General features: G+C 43.3%; 1 protein-coding gene across 1 annotated transcript; it reads right to left on the reverse strand.

Annotated features, from left to right (window-relative positions):
- Positions 1-1,743: 1,743 nt before the first annotated feature.
- On the reverse strand, positions 1,744-18,924 carry LOC135545612 (calcium-binding protein 39-like). Its single transcript, XM_064973353.1, has 8 exons — positions 18,726-18,924; positions 17,826-17,990; positions 17,368-17,532; positions 16,877-16,995; positions 16,461-16,629; positions 16,131-16,256; positions 14,475-14,618; positions 1,744-2,569 (listed from the first exon to the last, which is right to left on the reverse strand). The coding sequence occupies exons 2-8, from the start codon at positions 17,940-17,942 to the stop codon at positions 2,378-2,380; spliced, it is 1,032 nt and encodes a 343-aa protein (XP_064829425.1). The 5' UTR covers positions 17,943-17,990; positions 18,726-18,924; the 3' UTR covers positions 1,744-2,377.
- Between the last annotated feature and the right edge of the window lie 2,056 nt (positions 18,925-20,980).

Raw genomic sequence — 20,980 nt, forward strand, 5'->3', positions numbered from 1 at the left:
TTGACAGAACATACTTCATCCGAATTGGCTCATTTAAGTTTGATGGTGTCGATCATTATGTGCATTCTGTGGATTCTTGACCAGTGCGTCTGGCTGCCTGAAAGAAGCCCTGAGAAGCAGCATGCAGCTCACAGTAAGCCCATGTTTACTAGAGTATCAGGACTGGGCAGATTTGGCTCCTCTTAAACAGTACAGTGTTACTTTCGTATTGTATTACTCGTCCCATAGATACTATGTGTTAGTAATATTGTTGGGGGGGTACATCTCATCTTAATATTATTTAGTGATCATTTCTAAAATAAAAAACACCTTCCTAACTTACACCAGTTCCGAACTGCACATGAAAACTAGCAAGCGTCCGTGCCAGGAGAAAAAGAAAAAAAAGAGTGCAATCATTGGAATCAATCAGACAAAAGAATGGATGGCTGCCAAAGATCACGGTGCAGCCTAGCCTGGGCCCTACTAAAACCATCTGTAGGTTCTATTATAGTCCACTAGCCTGGCCCCTACTAAAACCATCTGTAGGTCCATTAAAGTCCACTAGCCTGGGCCCTACTAAAACCATCTGTAGGTTCTATTATAGTCCACTAGCCTGGGCCCAACTAAAACCATCTGTAGGTCCATTAAAGTCCACTAGCCTGGCCCCTACTAAAACCATCTGTCGGTCCATTATAATCCACTAGCCTGGGCCCTACTAAAACCATCTTTAGGTTCTATTATAGTCCACTAGCCTGGGCCCTACAAAAACCATCTGTAGGTTCTATTATAGTCCACTAGCCTGGGCCCAACTAAAACCATCTGTAGGTCCATTATAGTCCACTAGCCTGGGCCCTACGAAAACCATCTTAGGTTCTATTATGGTCCACTAGCATGGGCCCGACTAAAACCATCTGTAGGATCTATTATGGTCCACTAGCCTGGGACCTACTAAAACCATCTTTAGGTTCTATTATGGTCCACTAGCCTGGGCCCGACTAAAACCTTCTGTAGGTCCATTATAGTCCACAAGCCTGGGCCCTACTAAAACCATCTGTCGGTTCTATTATAGTCCACTAGCCTGGCCCATACTAAAATCTTCTGTAGGTTCATTATAGTCCACTAGCCTGGGCCCTACTAAAACCATCTTTAGGTTCTATTATGGTCCACTAGCCTGGGCCCTACTAAAACCATCTTTAGGTTCTATTATGGTCCACTAGCCTGGGCCCTACTAAAACCATCTTTAGGTTCTATTATAGTCCACTAGCCTGGGCCCTACTAAAACCATCTGTAGGGTCCACTAGCCTGGCCCATCTAAAATTATAGTCCACTAGCCTGGGCCCTACTAAAACCATCTTTAGGTTCTATTATGGTCCACTAGCCTGGGCCCTACTAAAACCATCTGTAGGTTCTATTATGGTCCACTAGCCTGGGCCCTACTAAAACCATCTGTAGGTTCTATTATAGTCCACTAGCCTGGGCCCTACTATCATAGCATTGATTCATGTTTTCATATATATATATTTTTTTTTACTGTCATCTCTGATGGATGGCTCCTATTAGGACAGCAGTTGTTGCGGACTCACGTCTTTGAGCCTTCCATTGTCAGGGTTTGTCAGTAGGAGATGGACAGAAGATAATTACCGTGTTATCAACTAAAGACTACAATGACCTACTCTGACCCAAGAGTCTATCCAAAGCTAAGCAATAAACCAACATATTATGGAATTAGTTAAGTATGGTGTCAGAAACAAGACCACTACAAAATAAATGTTAACTGAATAACCCCAGCAAAATAATCTTTATTTTTATATTCTAATCCCTAAAATATCATATAGGACATCGGTCTTTAAAAGCTTACAAATCCATTTCAAAGTTCATGTAAGGTTTGGGGAGTCTGTGTCGGGGAGAGTGTATTCTGTTTTGTGGACCACTTATCCTGATTTCCCAGGAAATTGCTCAGGTGTGCTACTGTGCTTATTAAAGAGGCTAATGGTGTGTTTAAGGTTCAATAAACCATCATCTGACTAAGTGCATTGATGTCATACCTGCTGGCTGAAATAGATCTATGGTTTAACTAACAGTTCTCGGGTCACTCCTGTTGCGTGTGGGGGAGGGGGGGGGCGACTTTGTACAGTATATTGTTCCTATGTTTGAAGTTAAGAGAAGGGCAGAGTAATGGAATCTAGTTAAGTATGCTTCTCTCACTATCATTCTCTCTCTGAATACTCCAAGGCCCCAACCAAAATCACTAGCATCACCACTACCTGTGCTTTGGCGCTGTCCCCCTGCCTGTCCCCTCATGCCTCCTCTGGTGCTGTCCCCCTGACTGTCTCCCTCATGCTTCCTCTGGTGCTGTCCCCTCATTCCTCCTCTGGTGCTGTCCGCCTGCCTGTCTCCCTCATGCCTCCTCTGATGCTGTGGGCCTCTTCAGGTCACGGATCTGCTTGATCAGGTAAATCTTCTCGTCACAGAACTGCTCGTCCTCGGAGCGGTCTCTCTGGAAACGGCTCAGGAAGTCCACCAGCTTGGCCTGATTCTTCAGCAGGATGTCCAGCACCGGCTGGGTCTTGTTGGGGTTGGCCACAAACACCTAAGACCAGACAGAACAGGGTTAATGGGGTACCTATAAATTATTTTTATGCTGCACAAGAATTGCCCTTCAGGGACAATAAAGATCTATTGAATTGAATGGTGCTACAGCATGACAATCTATTGTAGTTGGTCACCTGGTTAATGTACCTTAGTATACACTGAGTGTACAAAACATTAGGAACACATGCTCTTTCCATAACATAGACTGACCAGGTGAATCCAGGTGAAAGCTATGATCTCTTACTGATGTCACTTCATAAATCCACTCCAAATCAGTGTCGATGAAGTGGAGGAGGCTGGTTAAAGAAGGATTTTTATTTATTTTTTCAATTTAAAGTTTTATTAAGTTCTCTTGTTTTTTTTAAATCAACCAACAACACATTTCACAATCACAGATGTGACAGGCTTAAAAAAAATAAAGTTCTATATATATATATATATATATATATATATATAGTGGGGAAAAAGTATTTAGTCAGCCACCAATTGTGCAAGTTCTCCCACTTAAAAAGATGAGGCCTGTAATTTTCATCATAGGTACATTTCAACTATGACAGACAAAATTAGAAAACAAAAATCCATAAAAATCACATTGTAGGACTTTTAATGAATTGATTTGCAAATTATGGTGGAAAATAAGTATTTGGTTAATAACAAAAGTTTCTCAATACTTTGTTATATACCCTTTGTTGGCAATGACAGAGGTCAAACGGTTTCTGTAAGTCTTCACAAGGTTTTCACACGCTGTTGCTGGTATTTTGGCCCATTCCTCCATGCAGATGTCCTCTAGAGCAGTGATGTTTTGGGGCTGTTGCTGGGCAACACAAACTTTCAAGTCCCTCCAAAGATTTTCTATGAGATCTGGAGACTGGCTAGGCCACTCCAGGACCTTGAAATGCTTCTAACGAAGCCACTCCTTCATTGTCCGGGCGGTGTGTTTGGGATCATTGTCATGCTGAAAGACCCAGCCACGTTTCATCTTCAATGCCCTTGCTGATGGAAGGACGTTGTCACTCAAAATCTCACAATACACGGCCCCATTCATTCATTCATTCTTTTTCCTTTACACGGATCAGTTGTCCTGGTCCCTTTGCAGAAAAACAGCCCCAAAGTATGATGTTTCCACCCCCATGCTTCACAGTAGGTATGGTGTTCTTTGGATGCAACTCAGCATTCTTTGTCCTCCAAACACGACGAGTTGAGTTTTTACCAAAAAGTTCTATTTTGGTTTCATCTGACCATATGACATTCTCCCAATCTTCTTCTGGATCATCCAAATGCTCTCTAGCAAACTTCAGACGGGCCTGGACATGTACTGGCTTAAGCAGGGGGACACGTCTGGCACTGCAGGATTTGAGTCCCTGGCAGCATAGTGTGTCACTGATAGTAGGCTTTGTTATTTTGATCCCAGCTCTCTGCAGATCATTCACTAGCCCCCCCCCCCGTGTGGTTCTGGGAGTTTTTCCTCACCGTTCTTGTGATCATTTTGACTCCACGGGGTGAGATCTTGCGTGGAGCCACAGATCGAGGGAGATTATCAGTGCACAATTGGTGGCTGACTAAATACTTTTTTGCCCCACTTTATATGTAAAAAAAAAAATGATCATATTACTCCAGTGCTAGCCTCCCAACAATGGCTTCCTGTCAAGGCAAGGGCTGATTTCAAGGTTTTACTGCTAACCTACAAAGCATTACATGGGCTTGCTCCTACCTATCTCTCCGATTTGGTCCTGCCGTACATACCGACACGTACGCTACGGTCAGAAGACGCAGGCCTCCTAATTGTCCCTAGAATTTCTAAGCAAGCAGCTGGAGGCAGGGCTTTCTCCTATAGAGCTCCATATATATGGAACGGTCTGCCTACCCATGTGAGAGACGCAAACTCGGTCTCAACCTTTAAGTCTTTACTGAAGACTCATCTCTTCAGTGGGTCATATGATTGAGTGTAGTCTGGCCAAGCAGTGTGAAGGTGAACGGAAAGGCTCTGGAGCAACGAACCGCCCTTGCTGTCTCTGCCTGGCCAGTTCCCCTCTTTCCACTGGGATTCTCTGCCTCTAACCCTATTACAGGGGCTGAGTCACTGGCATACTAGGGCTCTTTCATACCGTCCCTCGGAGGGGTGCGTCACTTGAGTGGGTTGAGTCACTGATGTGCTCTTCCTGTCTGGGTTGGCGCCCCCCTTGGGTTGTGCCGTGGCGGCGATCTTTGTGGGCTATACTCAGCCTTGTCTCAGGATGGTAAGTTGGTGGTTGAAGATATCCCTCTAGTGGTGTGGGGGCTGTGCTTTGGCAAAGTGGATTGGGGTTATATCCTTCCTGTTTGGCCCTGTCCGGGGGTGTCATCGGATGGGGCTACAGTGTCTCCTGACCCCTCCTGTCTCAGCCTCCAGTATTTATGCTGCAGTAGTTTATGTGTCGGGGGGCTAGGGTCACTTAGTTATATCTGGAGTACTTCTCCTGTCCAATCCTGTGTCCTGTGTGAATTTAAGTATGCTCTCTCTCTCGGAGGACCTGAGCCCTAGGACCATGCCTCAGGACTACCTGACATGACTCCTTGTTGTACCCAGTCCACCTGGCTGTGCTGCTGCTCCAGTTTCAACTGTTCTGCCTGTGATTATTATTATTTGACCATGCTGGTCATTTATGAACATTTGAACATCTTGGCCATGTTCTGTTATAATCTCCACCCGGCACAGCCAGAAGAGGACTGGCCACCCGACATAGCCTGGTTCCCCTCTAGGTTTTGGCCTTTCTAGGGAGTTTTTCCTAGCCACTGTGCTTCTACACCTGCATTGCTTTTATTTTATTTCACCTTTATTTAACCAGGTAGGCTAGTTGAGAACAAGTTCTCATTTACAACTGCGACCTGGCCAAGATAAAGCATAGCAGTGTGAACAGACAACACAGAGTAACACATGGAGTAAACAATTAACAAGTCAATAACACAGTAGACAAAAAAAGGGGAGTCTATATACAATGTGTGCAAAAGGCATGAGGAGGTAGGCGAATAATTACAATATTGCAGATTAACAATGGAGTGATAAATGATCCGATGATCATGTACAGGTAGAGATATTGGTGTGCAAAAGAGCAGAAAAGTAAATAAATAAAAACTGTGGATGAGGTAGGTGAAAATGGGTGGGCTATTTACCAATAGATTATGTACAGCTGCAGCAATCGGTTAGCTGCTCAGATAGCTGATGTTTGAAGTTGGTGAGGGAGATAAAGGTCTCCAACTTCAGCGATTTTTGCAATTCGTTCCAGTCACAGGCAGCAGAGTACTGGAACGAAAGGCGGACGAATGAGGTGTTGGCTTTAGGGATGATCAGTGAGATACACCTGCTGGAGCGCGTGCTACGGATGGGTGTTGCCATCGTGACCAGTGAACTGAGATAAGGCGGAGCTTTACCTAGCATGGCCTTGTAGATGACCTGGAGCCAGTGGGTCTTGCGACGAATATGTAGCGAGGGCCAGCCGACTAGAGCATACAAGTCGCAGTGGTGGGTAGTATAAGGTGCTTTAGTGACAAAACGGATGGCACTGTGATAAACTGCATCCAGTTTGCTGAGAAGAGTGTTGGAAGCAATTTTGTAGATGACGAAGTCGAGGATCGGTAGGATGGTCAGTTTTACTAGGGTAAGCTTGGCAGCTTGAGTGAAGGAGGCTTTGTTACGGAATAGAAAGACGACTCTTGATTTGATTTTCGATTGGAGATGTTTGATATGGGTCTGGAAGGAGAGTTTGCAGTCTAGCCAGACACCTAGGTACTTATAGGTGTCCACATATTCAAGGTCGGAACCATCCAGTGTGGTGATGCTAGTTGGGCATGCAGGTGCAGACAGCGATTGGTTGAAAAGCATGCATTTGGTTTTACTAGCGTTTAAGAGCAGTTGGAGGCCACGGAAGGAGTGTTGTATGGCATTGAAGCTCGTTTGGAGGTTAGATAGCACAGTGTCCAATGACGGGCCGAAAGTATATAGAATGGTGTCGTCTGCGTAGAGGTGGATCAGGGAATCGCCCGCAGCAAGAGCAACATCATTGATATATACAGAGAAAAGAGTCGGCCCGAGAATTGAACCCTGTGGCACCCCCATAGAGACTGCCAGAGGACCGGACAGCATGCCCTCCGATTTGACACACTGAACTCTGTCTGCAAAGTAATTGGTGAACCAGGCAAGGCAGTCATCCGAAAAACCGAGGCTACTGAGTCTGCCGATAAGAATATGGTGATTGACAGAGTCGAAAGCCTTGGCAAGGTCGATGAAGACGGCTGCACAATACTGTCTTTTATCAATGGCGGTTATGATGTTGTTTAGTACCTTGAGTGTAGCTGAGGTGCACCCGTGACCGGCTCGGAAACCAGATTGCATAGCGGAGAAGGTACGGTGGGATTCGAGATGGTCAGTGACCTGTTTGTTGACTTGGCTTTCGAAGACCTTAGATAGGCAAGGCAGAATGGATATAGGTCTGTAACAGTTTGGGTCCAGGGTGTCTCCCCCTTTGAAAAGGGGGATGACTGCAGCAGCTGTCCAATCCTTGGGGATCTCAGACGATATGAAAGAGAGGTGAACAGGCTGGTAATAGGGGTTGCGACAATGGCGGCGGATAGTTTCAGAAATAGAGGGTCCAGATTGTCAAGCCCAGCTGATTTATACGGGTCCAGGTTTTGCAGCTCTTTCAGAACATCTGCTATCTGGATTTGGGTAAAGGAGAACCTGGAGAGGCTTGGGCGAGGAGCTGCGGGGGGCCGGAGCTGTTGGCCGAGGTTGGAGTAGCCAGGCGGAAGGCATGGCCAGCCGTTGAGAAATGCTTGTTGAAGTTTTCAATAATCATGGATTTGTCGGTGGTGACCGTGTTCCCTAGCCTCAGTGCAGTGGGCAGCTGGGAGGAGGTGCTCTTGTTCTCCATGGACTTCACAGTGTCCCAGAACCTTTTGGAGTTGGAGCTACAGGATGCAAACTTCTGCCTGAAGAAGCTGGCCTTAGCTTTCCTGACTGACTGCGTGTATTGGTTCCTGACTTCCCTGAACAGTTGCATATCGCGGGGACTGTTCGATGCTATTGCAGTCCGCCACAGGATGTTTTTGTGCTGGTCGAGGGCAGTCAGGTCTGGAGTGAACCAAGGGCTGTATCTGTTCTGAGTTCTGCATTTTTTGAACGGAGCATGCTTATCTAAAATGGTGAGGAAGTTACTCTTAAAGAATGACCAGGCATCCTCAACTGACGGGATGAGGTCAATGTCCTTCCAGGGTACCCGGGCCAGGTCGATTAGAAAGGTCTGCTCACAGAAGTGTTTTAGGGAGCGTTTGACAGTGATGAGGGGTGGTCGTTTGATGGGTGGTCAGGAGGGGTGGTCAGGATGACGTCTATGAGGGTGCCCTTGCTTACAGAGTTAGGGTTGTACCTGGTGGGTTCCTTGATGATTTGTGTGAGATTGAGGGCATCTAGCTTAGATTGTAGGACTCCCGGGATGTTAAGCATATCCCAGTTTAGGTCACCTAACAGAACAAACTCTGAAGCTAGATGGGGGCAATCAATTCACAAATGGTGTCCAGGGCACAGCTGGGAGCTGAAGGGGGTCGGTAGCAGGCGGCAACAGTGAGTGACTTATTTCTGGAGAGAGTAATTTTCAGAATTAGTAGTTCGAACTGTTTGGGTATGGAACTGGAAAGTATGACATTACTTTGCAGGCTAACTCCTCCCCCTTTGGCAGTTCTATCTTGACGGAAGATGTTTGCTGTTTGGGGTTTTAGGCTGGGTTTCTGTACAGCACTTTGAGATATCAGCTGATGTACAAATATATATATCAAATTAATTTATATAGCCCTTTGTACATCAGCTGATATCTCAAAGTGATATATACACATACATACATAACAATTAAAAAATAAATATGTATATAAAACTTGCAGCAGCACCATCAAGGTTCTTATTAGCTATTTTTAGCCTTCGCTGAGACAAGCAAATAATTTGTTTTTAGATTTTACAGCACCTTACACAATGCATCTGCTCTTTTCCCTAATCTGCCCATTCACTCTGTCCAATTTGAAATATAGTTGAGTAGTGGAGACCAGAGTCTATCAAACTTGGGCTGTCTCTTGTGGAGGTCATAAGTGAGCTTTTCAAGAGGGGGAAAGTCAACAATCTGGTCAATCCACAGTTTAAATTTAGAAGAGGTATTAGAGGCCCACAATATAAGTATACATTTCTTAGCAAAGTATGTAATAGTCATAAGCAAATTTTCTGCTGGGCATTAAGAAGATAGATACACGGGGTCATATCAAACTGTACATCTAGTATTTTCTGTGCAGCAGTATGTATAGATTGCCAGGTTCTGGCAATCTCTCTACAGTTCCAAAATACATGCATATAGGTTCCACATTCAGAGGTACATCTTTTACAGTTAGGAGACATGTCTGTTTTCATTCTATGGAGTCTCAAAAGGAGTGAAATAAAATTTGTACAAAAGTGTAAATAGATTCTTTCATTAGTATAGGAGCAGTATACCCTGTCGCAAACCTCCGCCCATAACTCATCACTGATAGTCAGACCAAGGTCCTTTCCCCAAATTATTTTCAAATGATTAAAGGAGGAGCCTCCTTTCTCAGAAAGGAGTCTATAGATATGATATTTTGCCTTTAATGGATTGTGCTGTGACAAGAAGGGTTTCAACTTCATTCAAACTGAGTTCTAAACCTCCTCTTGGAAGTAAAATGAGGAAATTACATGTCTAATTTAAAGTTTGTTTTTTTTATGGGATCTTGGCACATTGAATTCACTGCAGAGCTCGAGAGGATTTCAGTGTAGTAGTTTTCTGATGAAATAGGTCTGAAAAGGTCCTGATACCTAGAGTATACCAAAGATTAAAGTTGGCATCCCTCAGGGCTTTTGGCAAGTCTGGGTTGCCTACTATAGGCGAGTGAGAAGATATTTGGGAGGAAATTCCCAGGTATTTCTTACAGTCCCTCCACGCTAGTAGGGTGCTGTGAATCACAAAGGTTTTGGCTATGTTGCCCACTTCACTAAAGTTATTAATGAATATAATTGAGTTTAGGCGCAATGAACCACAGGATTGCGCTTCTATCTGAATCCCCATTGACTTGTCTGTTTGTGATCCATGTTAGCATGTTGCGGATTTGGGCAGACCAGTAGTACAATTGAAGGGAGGGAAGGGCAAGACCACCCTTAGATTCAGGTTTCGATAGAGTGGAAAACTTGATCCTAGGTTTTTTTTTGCCACATATACATTTGGTGATGCTTTGGTTAGTTGTTTTGAAAAATGAAACTGGGAGATAGCATGGGAGCATCTGAAATAAGTAGTTCAGTCTAGGGAGGACGTTTATACAGATTACATTAATTCTTCCTACTAAGCTAATTGGGAGGGAGATCCAGGTTTGGAGATCGTTCTTGATTCAATCATGGAGTGGGAGATAATTTTCCTTGAAAAGGCTATTTAGATCTGGTGTTATGAAGACCCCAAGGTATTGAAACCCCTGCGTCTTCCATTGTGTCCTTTCCAGTGTCTTCATAGAGCTGGTGAGTGTAATATTGAGCCAGTGGATGTTAAAATTGATCTTATAACCTGAAAACTTGCCATACTGAGCAATTGTGTCTAAAATGGGAGGGAGGGATTTCTCAGGGTTGGATATGTAAAGCAAGACATCAGCATAAAGCGAAATCTTGTGCTGCAGGCCGCCTGCAGAAACACCCATAATACTTGGATTGCTCCTTATCAACTCTGCCAGCGGCTCCGCCCCCAACAAGTAGAGCAAGGGGGACAGCGAGCACCCCTGTCTTATGCCCCGTTCCAGAGGGAATCTGTCAGAGTTCCGTTAGTTAGTAGTCACCATGGCATTTAGATGAAAGTATAGTGATTTGATCCATTTAATAAAATTTGGGCCCATATTGAACTTTAAGACTGAAAACAGAAAGCTCCACTCCATCCTCTCCAACGCCTTTTCCAGTGAAGCCAGCAGGACAGGGGTCTTCTGTGCATTTACTTGATCAATAATATCAAAAAGACGGTGAATGTTATCAGAAGAGTATCTGTCACTAATAAATCCAGTTTGGTCCACTTGTATTATTTTGGGAAGAAGAGTGTTTAGTCTTTTGGCGAGCAATTTGGTAATTATTTTGTATTCGAAATCCAACAAGCTTATGGGCCGGAAGGACGAGCAGGATAGAGGGTCCTTGTCTTTTTTGAGCAACACTAATGCGAGCTGTGTGCATTGAGTCTGGGAGAACGCCGTTTTGCAAAAATCCTCCAGCATTGGCATAAAGCTAGGGCTGAGCTGGGTCCAAAAAACATTGTAGAACTCTCTGTGGAATCCATCTGGGCCTGGGGACTTATTAGGTGGCATGGAGGTAATTGCCTCCAGGATATCCTCAGGAGTTGAGATCTTCTTGGTCGGTCTCTGATAGTTTAGGTAGCGAGATTCCCTCTAGGAAAGAGTGGAGTTCTGCCTCCATGTGTTTTCTCTCAGAGGTATATAGTTTGCAGTAAACCTCGTGACCTCGTCCTCTGCTGTTCGGATAGCCATGATTGTACGCTCTGTGATTGCTCTTTTTTTAATTGGTAAGCCAGCAATCTACTAGGCCAATTGCTATACTCATGGTATTTCTGTTTAGTAAAGAAAATAAAAAACATTATGCCGAGTGTAGTCCAAATTTAGTTTGGCTTTGGCTGCTTTAAGTTGACTCCAGGAGGTGCTGTCTGGGGATTGTTAATGTACTTTTTCACAGCATTCCAGCTCCCTCTCGAGATCGAGCCTATGTGCTTCCTTTGCTTTTTACTTAAAGGAAGCATATGCAATTAGATGACCTCTTAGTGTGGCTTTAGCAGCGTCCCATATTGTGGCCGGAGAAACAGGAGAATCTTTGTTGTCTTGTGTGTAGTTGTCTATCCATGTAGTTACCAATGTATGGAACGCTTTGTTTGATAACATGGAAGGTGTTGAATTTCCAGCTCTTTGACCTCGGGATGTTTTTGCAGAGGTCAAAGCGGAGGTGGACAAAGGCGTGATCTGAAAGTGCTTTGGGTCCGATTGCACACGTGGATGAATTTATTCAACTCTTTGGGATAAAAATGTAATCTATACGGGAGTTGGTGTTATGGACATTAGAGTAGTATGTATAGTCCATAGATGAGCTATTAGTCTCTCTCCAGATACCCATCAGTCCCATCTCTTTAGTAAGAGAGTTCAACATCTTTGCAGATCTAGGATTTGTGGTGGGGACTTGAGATGATTTGTCTAGGTTTGGGTTAAGGGTACAATTAAAATCTCCGGCCACCACGCCAAAGGAGACACAATGCTCATTGAACAGGGTTATCATTTTTGACATGAAAGCAGGAGTGTGTGTGTTAGGGGCATATATATTTAAGATAGTAATTGGTTGACCATACAGTGACCCAGTTATCAAAATAAATTTCCCCTCCGGATCAGATATGTTTTTGTCAATTACGAATGGAACATTCTTATGGATAAGTATGGCTGTACCTCTACTGTTTGATTTGAAAGATGAGAAATACACCTGTCCCACCCAAGCTCTGCAGAGTCTGGCATGTTCGGCATCACAGAGGCGTTTTTAGAGCACATAGTATCTTTTTCCATTTTATTGCATGACCGAGACCATGGCAGTTCCATGTCAATAGATTTAAGGTACTAGTCATCGTCATCAAACTTTAGTAAAAGTGGATAATAGTTACAGCTGCGTTCACATAAAAGGAAAATATATGGTGTACATAAAATAACAATCTCTTAGCACCCCAGCCGAGTTCCCAAACAACTCAACACATCCCCGTTGGATCTATTACACACCACCCCCCCCCCCCCCCACCCCAGCTCAGTCTCAATTCTGTGTTCCGAAAAAACAGGAACAGTTAGTAACGCACAGCGTCTTCCTCTCCCTAGCAAAGAAATGCTTCACCCTCTCCTCTCCGCCCCACATTGAGTAAATGACAACGCAGCCCCCCGTCCAGACCACATTAAATGAGGGAGAAAATAAAATCAATAGCCCAGCCTACATATACCTCCCCAAGGGACATAATAATAGCGACAAAAGAAAGGGGGAAATAAAAGTAGGCTGAAACGTTAGTAGGCCTAGGTTAGGCTATAGAGCCTATCCCTCTCAGCGAAAGGAAAATAAATATCAATTGGACGGCTATAATGACATTTAGCAGGGCGGGTGGGTCTTTGGATATCGGCTATATGTAGTCTTATCTCCTTTAGTAATAGCATTAATCACATTTAGGCATTGGTCCGTTTCTCATTGACCAGGATTGTCTTTCAAAAAACATTTTGCCTCTTCAGAAGTTTTGAAGTGTTGCAGGGCTCCTTGGTGAAGAATCCTGAGCTCGTTTGTGTATTTGAATCCCCTGAAGATGCCTCGGTCAATGGAGTATTTCTCCACCTCGTCAAACTCACGGCGCTTTCGGCGTATTCCAGCTGACAGGTCCTGGTGTAAAGTGAGTTTGACGTTTCCCACTGTGATTGTGTTGATTTTCACTGCCTGTAGGACTCGTTCCTTGTCGGTGAATCTCAGGAAACGTATGGCGATTGGGCGCGGAGGTTGTCTGGCTGGTGGGGGCCTCAGTGATCGGTGAGCTCTCGAGTTCTATGGGCCTGTTGGTGGACAGATGGAGTCACTCGGGAAGATTGTCTTGCAGGAAGCGGATCAGTGGCATGTTTCCCTTATTCCTTCGCCCCCTGTTTTCCAAGTCCTCTGTTTTCTCTTCCAGATGCTTTATTTTCTTTTAAGCACATGCTATTGTTTCCATGGCATCTGCAAAAAGTTTTCCATGGATAGGATTCGCCCCTCTGCCTCCTCCAGGCGCCCCGCGTTTATGGTTCTTGTTGATGTCAGGCAAAGCGTTTTCCAGGATTGTCACCCTGCCCCCTATCGCACTGAGCTGAGTTAATGGCATCTAATTTAATGTTGAGTTCTGTACGTTGGGATCTCAATTCAGAAAGGATGTCTTCGACAGAGTGCGAGGTTGGCAATCATTGGGCCTCGGGGGGGAATGGGTCCTCTTGCTCCTGGCTAATGGCACAAGCTTTTTCTGAAGCTAGCTTCTTCTTGGAGGCTTTTTCCGTCGCTAATGCTCGAGTCTGGGGTAAAAATGTCACCTGTAGTGTCGCCTTTTGTAGCCACCATGACTTTTTTACTAAAGCTAAAGGAGTTTAAACTTGAAGTGGAGGTAAGATTAGGAATTGGAAACTACTTGTGCGAAGCTCTTAGTTCACGCGGCCATCTCGTTCAAAGGTCACGTGATCCCCCCCCCCCAAAGAAGGATTTTTAGTCAATTAAGACATGGATTGTGTATGTGTGCCATTCAGAGGGTGAATGGGCAAGACAAAATATTTAAGTGCCTTTGAACAGGGTTTGGTAGTAGGTGCCAGGTGCACTAGTTTGTGTCAAGAACAAACACTGCTGGGTTTTTCTACGCTCAACAGTTTCCTGTGTGTATCAAGAATGGTCCACCACCCAAAGGACATCCAGCCAACTTGACAACTGCATTGAAGTCAACATGGTCCAGCATCCGTTTGGAACAGTTTCAACACCTTGTAGAGTCCATGCCCTGACAAATTGAGGCTTTTCTGAGGGCAAATGTGGGGTGCAACTCAAGGAAGGTGTTAATGTTTTGTACACTCCGTATATGCTAATTGGTTAATTCCTTAACAAAATACAATACTACAACCGTATTAAGTTATAATGAAGTATTTAAAGGCATGAATATTTATGCATCCTCTATAAAGACAGAATTGTAGATGAGGGGATGTAAATGTTAATAACATGTATTTTAGATGAAGTAACCCAAAACGGTGGAAAATAGGACAGGCTGAGAATGAGGCCAGAATCTGCACACTCAGCCTGCACCCTCCAAGAACACAACATGTCTACACACCTTGAAGACATGGAAGGCCTCAAACTGGATGTTGCGGCTGTTGTCTCTCAGCATGTTCATCATCAGCTTCAAGTTCTCAGCCCGGCTGATGTATTTGGTCATCACAGTGAAGTTGTGTCTGTCCAGAAGAAGCTCTCCCAGGAGCTGCAAAACATAATTGTTTTTAGGATAAGTTAGGAAGATACAGTGCATTCTAAAAGTATTCAGACCTTCACTTTTTACACATTTTGTTACAGCCGTATTCTAAAATTGATTCAATTATTTTTTTCCATCAATCTACACAGAATACCACATAACAAAGTGAACAGGTTTTTAGAATTCTTGCAAATGTATTAAAAATAAAACAGAAACACCTTATTTATTATTCAAACCTATGAGACCTTGTTAATTAAACACCTTATTAATTATTCAAAACCATGAGACTAAATTTATCTCCAGTGCATCCTGTTTCCATTGATCATCCTTGAGATGTTCTAAACTTGATTGGACAGGACTTGGAAAGGCACACACCGGTCTATATAAAAGCCCCACAGTTGACAGTGCATGTCAGAGTAAAAACCAAGCCATGAGGTTGAAGGAATTGTCCGTAGAGCTGAGAGACAGGATTGTGTCGAGGCACAGATATGGGGAAGGGTACCAAAACATTTCTGCAGCATTCAAGATCACCAAGAACATAGCGGCCTCCATCATTCTTAAATGGAACAAGTTCGCAACCACCAAGACTCTTCCTAGAGCTGGCCGCCCGGCAAACTGAGCAATCGGAGGAGAAGGGCCTTGGTCAGTGAGGTGACCAATAACCTGATGTTCACTCTGCGAGAGCTCCAGAGTTCCTCTGTGGAGATTGGAGAACCTTCCAGAAGGACAACCATCTCTGCAGCACTCCACCAATCATGCCTTTGTGGTAGAGGGGGCAGATGGAAGCCACTCCTCAGTAAAATGCACAAGCAGAGACTGGGAGACTAATCAAGATCGAGGGAAAGATGAACAGAGCAAAGTACAGGGAGATCCTTGATGAAAACTTGCTCCAGAGTGCTCAGGACCTCAGACTGGGGCGAAGGTTCACCTTCCAACAGGACAACGACCCTAAGCACACAGCCAACACAACGCAGGAGTGGCTTCTGGAAAAGTCTCTGAATGTCCTTGAGTGGCCCTGCCAGAGCCCGGACTTAAACCTGATTGAACATCTCTGGAGAGACCTGAAAATAGCTGTGCAGCGACACTGGCCATCCAATCTAACAGAGTGTGAGAGGATCTGCATAGAATGGGAGATACTCTCCAAATACAGGTGTGCCAAGCTTGTAGTGTTATACGTAAGGAGAATCGACTATGTAATCGCTGCCAATGGTGCTTCAACAAAGTACTGAGTAAAGGTCTGAATACTTACGGAAATGAAATATTGCCTTTTTTTTTTTTTTTTTTCATTTGCAAACATAACTTTTTTTTTGTCTTTATGGTGTATTGTGTGTAGATTGATGAGGGGAAAAACAATTTAATCAATTTTAGAATAAGGCTGTAACAACATGTGAAAAAAGTGAAGAGGTCTGAATACTTTCAAATGCACTGTATTTCTGTGACAGAAGAAATTCATCAATGAATCACGTGAGGTCAAAACTAACTTAAAATGTTGGGTTTGGTGACAGTGATAACAGAAAGTACCTTTAGGGACTGCCGTTTGGTGACATAATTCTCGGAATGCAGTAGCTTCTCATATTCTGTAAACACCCGGTCATAATTGGTCTCCAGAAAATCTGCACACATAATCTTGTGTCTTGTGAGAAGATCCTAGCAACACATTTGAGAGAAAAGATCAGGATATTACATAACATACTAAGCACAGGGGATGTACACAGTACATCAAGCTGCTTCACACTACAGAAACAGGAGATACATTCCTGCCCTATGGGCCATTCTGGCTCAGACAAGGCTGTCTTTATATTAAGCGCTAAACACACAGGACATACAGCCATGAGAACAGCAGCAATTTACCTTGAACGAAGCGAAAGCGTCTGAGGCGATGTCGAAGGTGGAGAACTCTACATAGCGGAAGAAGCAGTAGAATTCCTCCGAGAAGAGAATTGTGCGTGCCAGGGGCTCATGACGCAGGCTCTCCCTTAACATCACCCCACAGTTCAGAGCCACCTCTGCACTCTCGTACCTGCAAAGTTGGGATTCATGCCACAACTCAACACTACTGTGTGGGTGTGTTTTGTTGGGGATTAAGAATTATTCATATAGTATATGTTGAGGTTGTATGCATGGGGGTCTGTAAATGAACAAACAAGTGCGTTAAGAGCCTACAATGTCACTTAATGGGTACATACCTAACAAAAAAAATATAAATCCATGCTTCTTGCTTATCTAGCTGATCTAACAGATGGCAGATGGGCAGCTTTGAGACTCACCCTTTCAGCAGCATGAAGAGGATCTGTGGGTGTGAGGAGATATACTCAACCGTGGGTGTACGGGTGCCAATCTGGCGCCGCACAATGTTGCTGAACAGATGCACCACATCCTTCTTTCCCTGGAGGACAACAATGAGAAACATTACATGAGAAACATTACATGAGAAACATTACATGAGAAACATTACAATCAAGGAAGGAGGGTGGTATGCACATCCCCCCCAAAAAAGCTGATAAAGGTATGAGAGGCCCACACACAGAATCTTGTGGCTCCCCAAGTCCCTCTGCATTTGGGTGTAGGACTAAAGCACTGTGGAGCAGAAATATTCTGTGAGTGGACCTCTCAAACGCTACAATCAAACAGTGGTGTGTGTGATCACATTGTATTTATACTCCTCCCTCTTCTGTATTGATTTTAACTATCCACTACTCTAGCATGAAAAATCAATTTCACCCCCAGTATAAAACGAATGGCTAGAACATTTCCCTACCTCAAAATCAATCCTCTGCAGGTTTGCAATGAGAGCAATGAGGAGGTTGGTGTTGTACAGCTCCTGGGCAAGTTGGGCCACAGCCTCCGTTTGGGGCTCCTTGTCCCCTGAACCACACAGCACCTCTTTCAGAGATGATAGGTTCTTAGACACCTCCTCTGCAACCTGGAGACAAGAAAATATGAGGGAACAGCACTTAGTTAATAAAGCCTGAAAGGGCACTATGCCCTATAATATATTGAATTACTTTTAACCAGAACCCATATGAGTCTCTGGTCAAAAGTAGCACATTATGTAGGGATTAGGGTGCCTTTTCGGACACATCCAATGACTCACAACATTGCTATATGAAGTTGCAGTCTGGATGCTCATATGTGAAAGACCAACTTTAACCAACAAATGCCCAGAGACAATTTCTACTATGCTCTCAAAACAGCAGTCCACAGGTATCGCCTGACCTTTTCACATTTTTTGCTTTCTGCCGCATCCAGCTTTTCCAAGTAAGCTACGTTCTCCTTCAGACTCTTCACAATCTCCGCAGGGTTCTTCTGAGACTTCCCAAAGGGGAACGGCATAGTGACAAGGAGATGAGTCTGGTTGTAGCGTAGAAGGCACGTCGTTCCCTTTGGATAAAATTGATAAATGATGAGCTATTACATCAATACACTGCTTTGATATTAAGAAACTACAGGTCTGACAGATCATCATGACAGCAAGAGCTCTGCAACTTGGCCTTTTCCTTCACTGAAAGATTCACATTTTAAGTGATGTTGTTACACTTAACAGTACTCCATGGTAACTAACAGATCAATTCCTATCCTGACAATGACACTATGCATCCCTGTAGGCCACATTGTCAGTTACATAACTCGTGGTCAGATAATAGGAAACAGAATGATCAGATCCTCGCAATCAACTGGGTAAAAATCTAATGCAGATATTGAGTTAGAATGCAGGTGTCGATCAGTAACGTTACTGGGCTAGTTCCCACCTATAGCCACAGGGAAACTATTATATGGGTCATAAATGCTTATCCAAAGTAATATCCGGTGTGTCACTCAATAGACCGTGCCAATGGGTTTATTAAGGATTCGTTTGTGCTGATGTTGGATAGCTAGCTACTCTTCTTTTGGCTAGCTACTCTACAATTGTCAGACAGTTGCTAACGTTAGCTGTTAGTTGGCTTTCTTGCAAGCTAACAGTCAGGATAACTAACGTTAGGCAGCTAGCTGTCAGTGGAATATAGATTAATACACAAATTAAAGGAACGAGCAATTAGCAAACTCGCAGCGGAATTGCTAGCTAGCGAGGTTAGCAAGCAAGCTAACGTTAGCACGCTAGAATTCTTTGACACTCACCAAGCTTAGAAGGCGACTTCTAGTTTTTTTATATCCTGTGGGAAGTGTAGGATATGTAAATGTAACTTATACTACACCTATACACTACGCCTATGCACCACACCTATTTAAGAACTTCATATCTATTTTCTCGTGACCTAAAAAGTATTTCTGCTGGCTAATTATTGTCAGACAACTTCCCTATCTCCTAGTTCTAGGGAAGAGGGGCGGGTATGTTATGACATACTATTTAAACCAATCAAACCGAAACGATGGAACGACACGCCCCCAAGTACCCAAACCAAAGAAATGCAACAAAGTTGCATTGATATGGTTAAATGTATCAAAAAGTATAATTTCTTCCGATTACTGGAACAAATGTATTTATTTGAGGATACATTATAGCACAGCCTGGTGTCATAGACTAGACGTAACCAGTCATAGCAAGCATTTATGTACCAGTTGCAATAAACTTGGAACCTTATTTGAAAAGCTTAAAGTAAGTGGTATCAAATACTAAAGACCTATTCACACCTGCAAATAAAGTGTCTTTGCGGCTATTATAGGCCTACGTAATGACAAAACAGTATTGGCAAAACATATCCATCTATCTAAGAGTACTGACATTTTCTAAGATGCAGAAACCAGGTTGTCCAGTTGTACATGTATGCTGTTTAAATAACTCATATTCTTACAAATACTTATTGGGGGCAAAAGTAGTGCACTCGTCATTTAATAGTGCTGTATTAGCGGACCAATATAGCATCTGTAGTGAGGGCAAAAATATATTTTTTTCAGCACCCGGGACTGTAAGTTATTTATAGTGAGGAATACTTGGAAAAATTTGACCTTTCTGAAATGAAAATGGATGGCCCTCCATTCAGTACAATATATTTTTACCCTACCCTCCATGAATGCTTGAACAAAAAAACAAGTGACCCTTCCATATACCCTAATTAGTAATTAAAACAAAGTGGATAGCAGAGAACATGCCTACACTTTACCCTAACTCCTAGGACAGACCAGAGCCTTTAGATATGCAGTTTTAGAAAATGTTCCTAATTTTGTAAGCATTACATGGCAAGTAGCCATAAGATTGTGGATTCACATTCCACTGCAGACAAGGGTAGGGGTGAAAAGATCTCCATTATAATAAAAGCACTGTATGAATCCATAAAAAAATAAGCCTTTTATAAACGCATTTCATCCAATTCTACATAATTTTACATCACTGGAGACAAGTAGAATATTTGCATGCTGCAGCACCAGAGAGGTTTTGATTTCTATACAGGCAATTGTTGAAAAAGAGGATCGTCTAAGTTTGGAACAGTGCTAAAGTTGTCTATCAACTGGAAAAATGGAGCGCAACAGAACCAGTTACAATTGAAGTATCTGATCATCAATGAATTGGAGAAAAAGCCATTCATATTTTAACACAGCAGTCGCATATCATCGGGTAGGCCTATATGCACTTGTAACTTTTTTTTCATTTGGGAAACGTCCATTTTCTAATTGATTCTATTTTATTCCATGATATTGTTGTTACAAAATAGATTTATGTTGACTGATTAGCTAGTGCATGGGGATATAAGAGCATCTGCTAGGCTAAATTAACAAACTAGGCATGCATATCTCAATGCAATGGCCAAACTTGTGTTTCTAAAATTTAATTAAAAAGGTTGTAGCCTAAAAATACATTTTTCATTTAGTTATTACTTAATTCTAAGTAATAATTTTTTTAAATGTCATTTTATACATCGTAAATGAAAAATGTATAGGTTTGTAGTTGAAGTGATGTTGGTGATATGCGTTGAAATGCTGAGCGCTCCTGCAAGTGTTACAAATGCTTCACAATTTCTTTCTTAAATGGCTGTCACACCCTGATCTGTTTCACCTGTCTTTGTGATTGTCTCCATCCCCCTCCAGGTGTCGCCCATCTTCCCCATTATCCCCTGTGTATTTATACCTGTGTTCTCTGTTTGTATGTTGTCAGTTCGTCTTTTTGTTAAGCCAACCAGCGTTTTTGTGTCAGCCCCTGGTTTTCCCCAGTCTCTCTTTCCTCGTCTAGTCCCATCCTGGCCCTGTACCCATCCGCCTGACCACTCTGCCTGCCCCTGAGCCTGCCTGCCTGCCGTCTTGTACCTTTGCCCCTGTTCTGTAATGAACATGGTTACTTTGACACGGTCTACATCTGGGTCTTACCTTGATACCTGATAATGGCAGGCTATAGCCTTGAAATAATAACAATATATAGCCTAAATCTGAGGTTCCCAAAC

This window comes from Oncorhynchus masou, chromosome 9 (genome assembly GCF_036934945.1).
Source record: "Oncorhynchus masou masou isolate Uvic2021 chromosome 9, UVic_Omas_1.1, whole genome shotgun sequence".
Taxonomy (NCBI): Eukaryota; Metazoa; Chordata; class Actinopteri; order Salmoniformes; family Salmonidae; genus Oncorhynchus; species Oncorhynchus masou.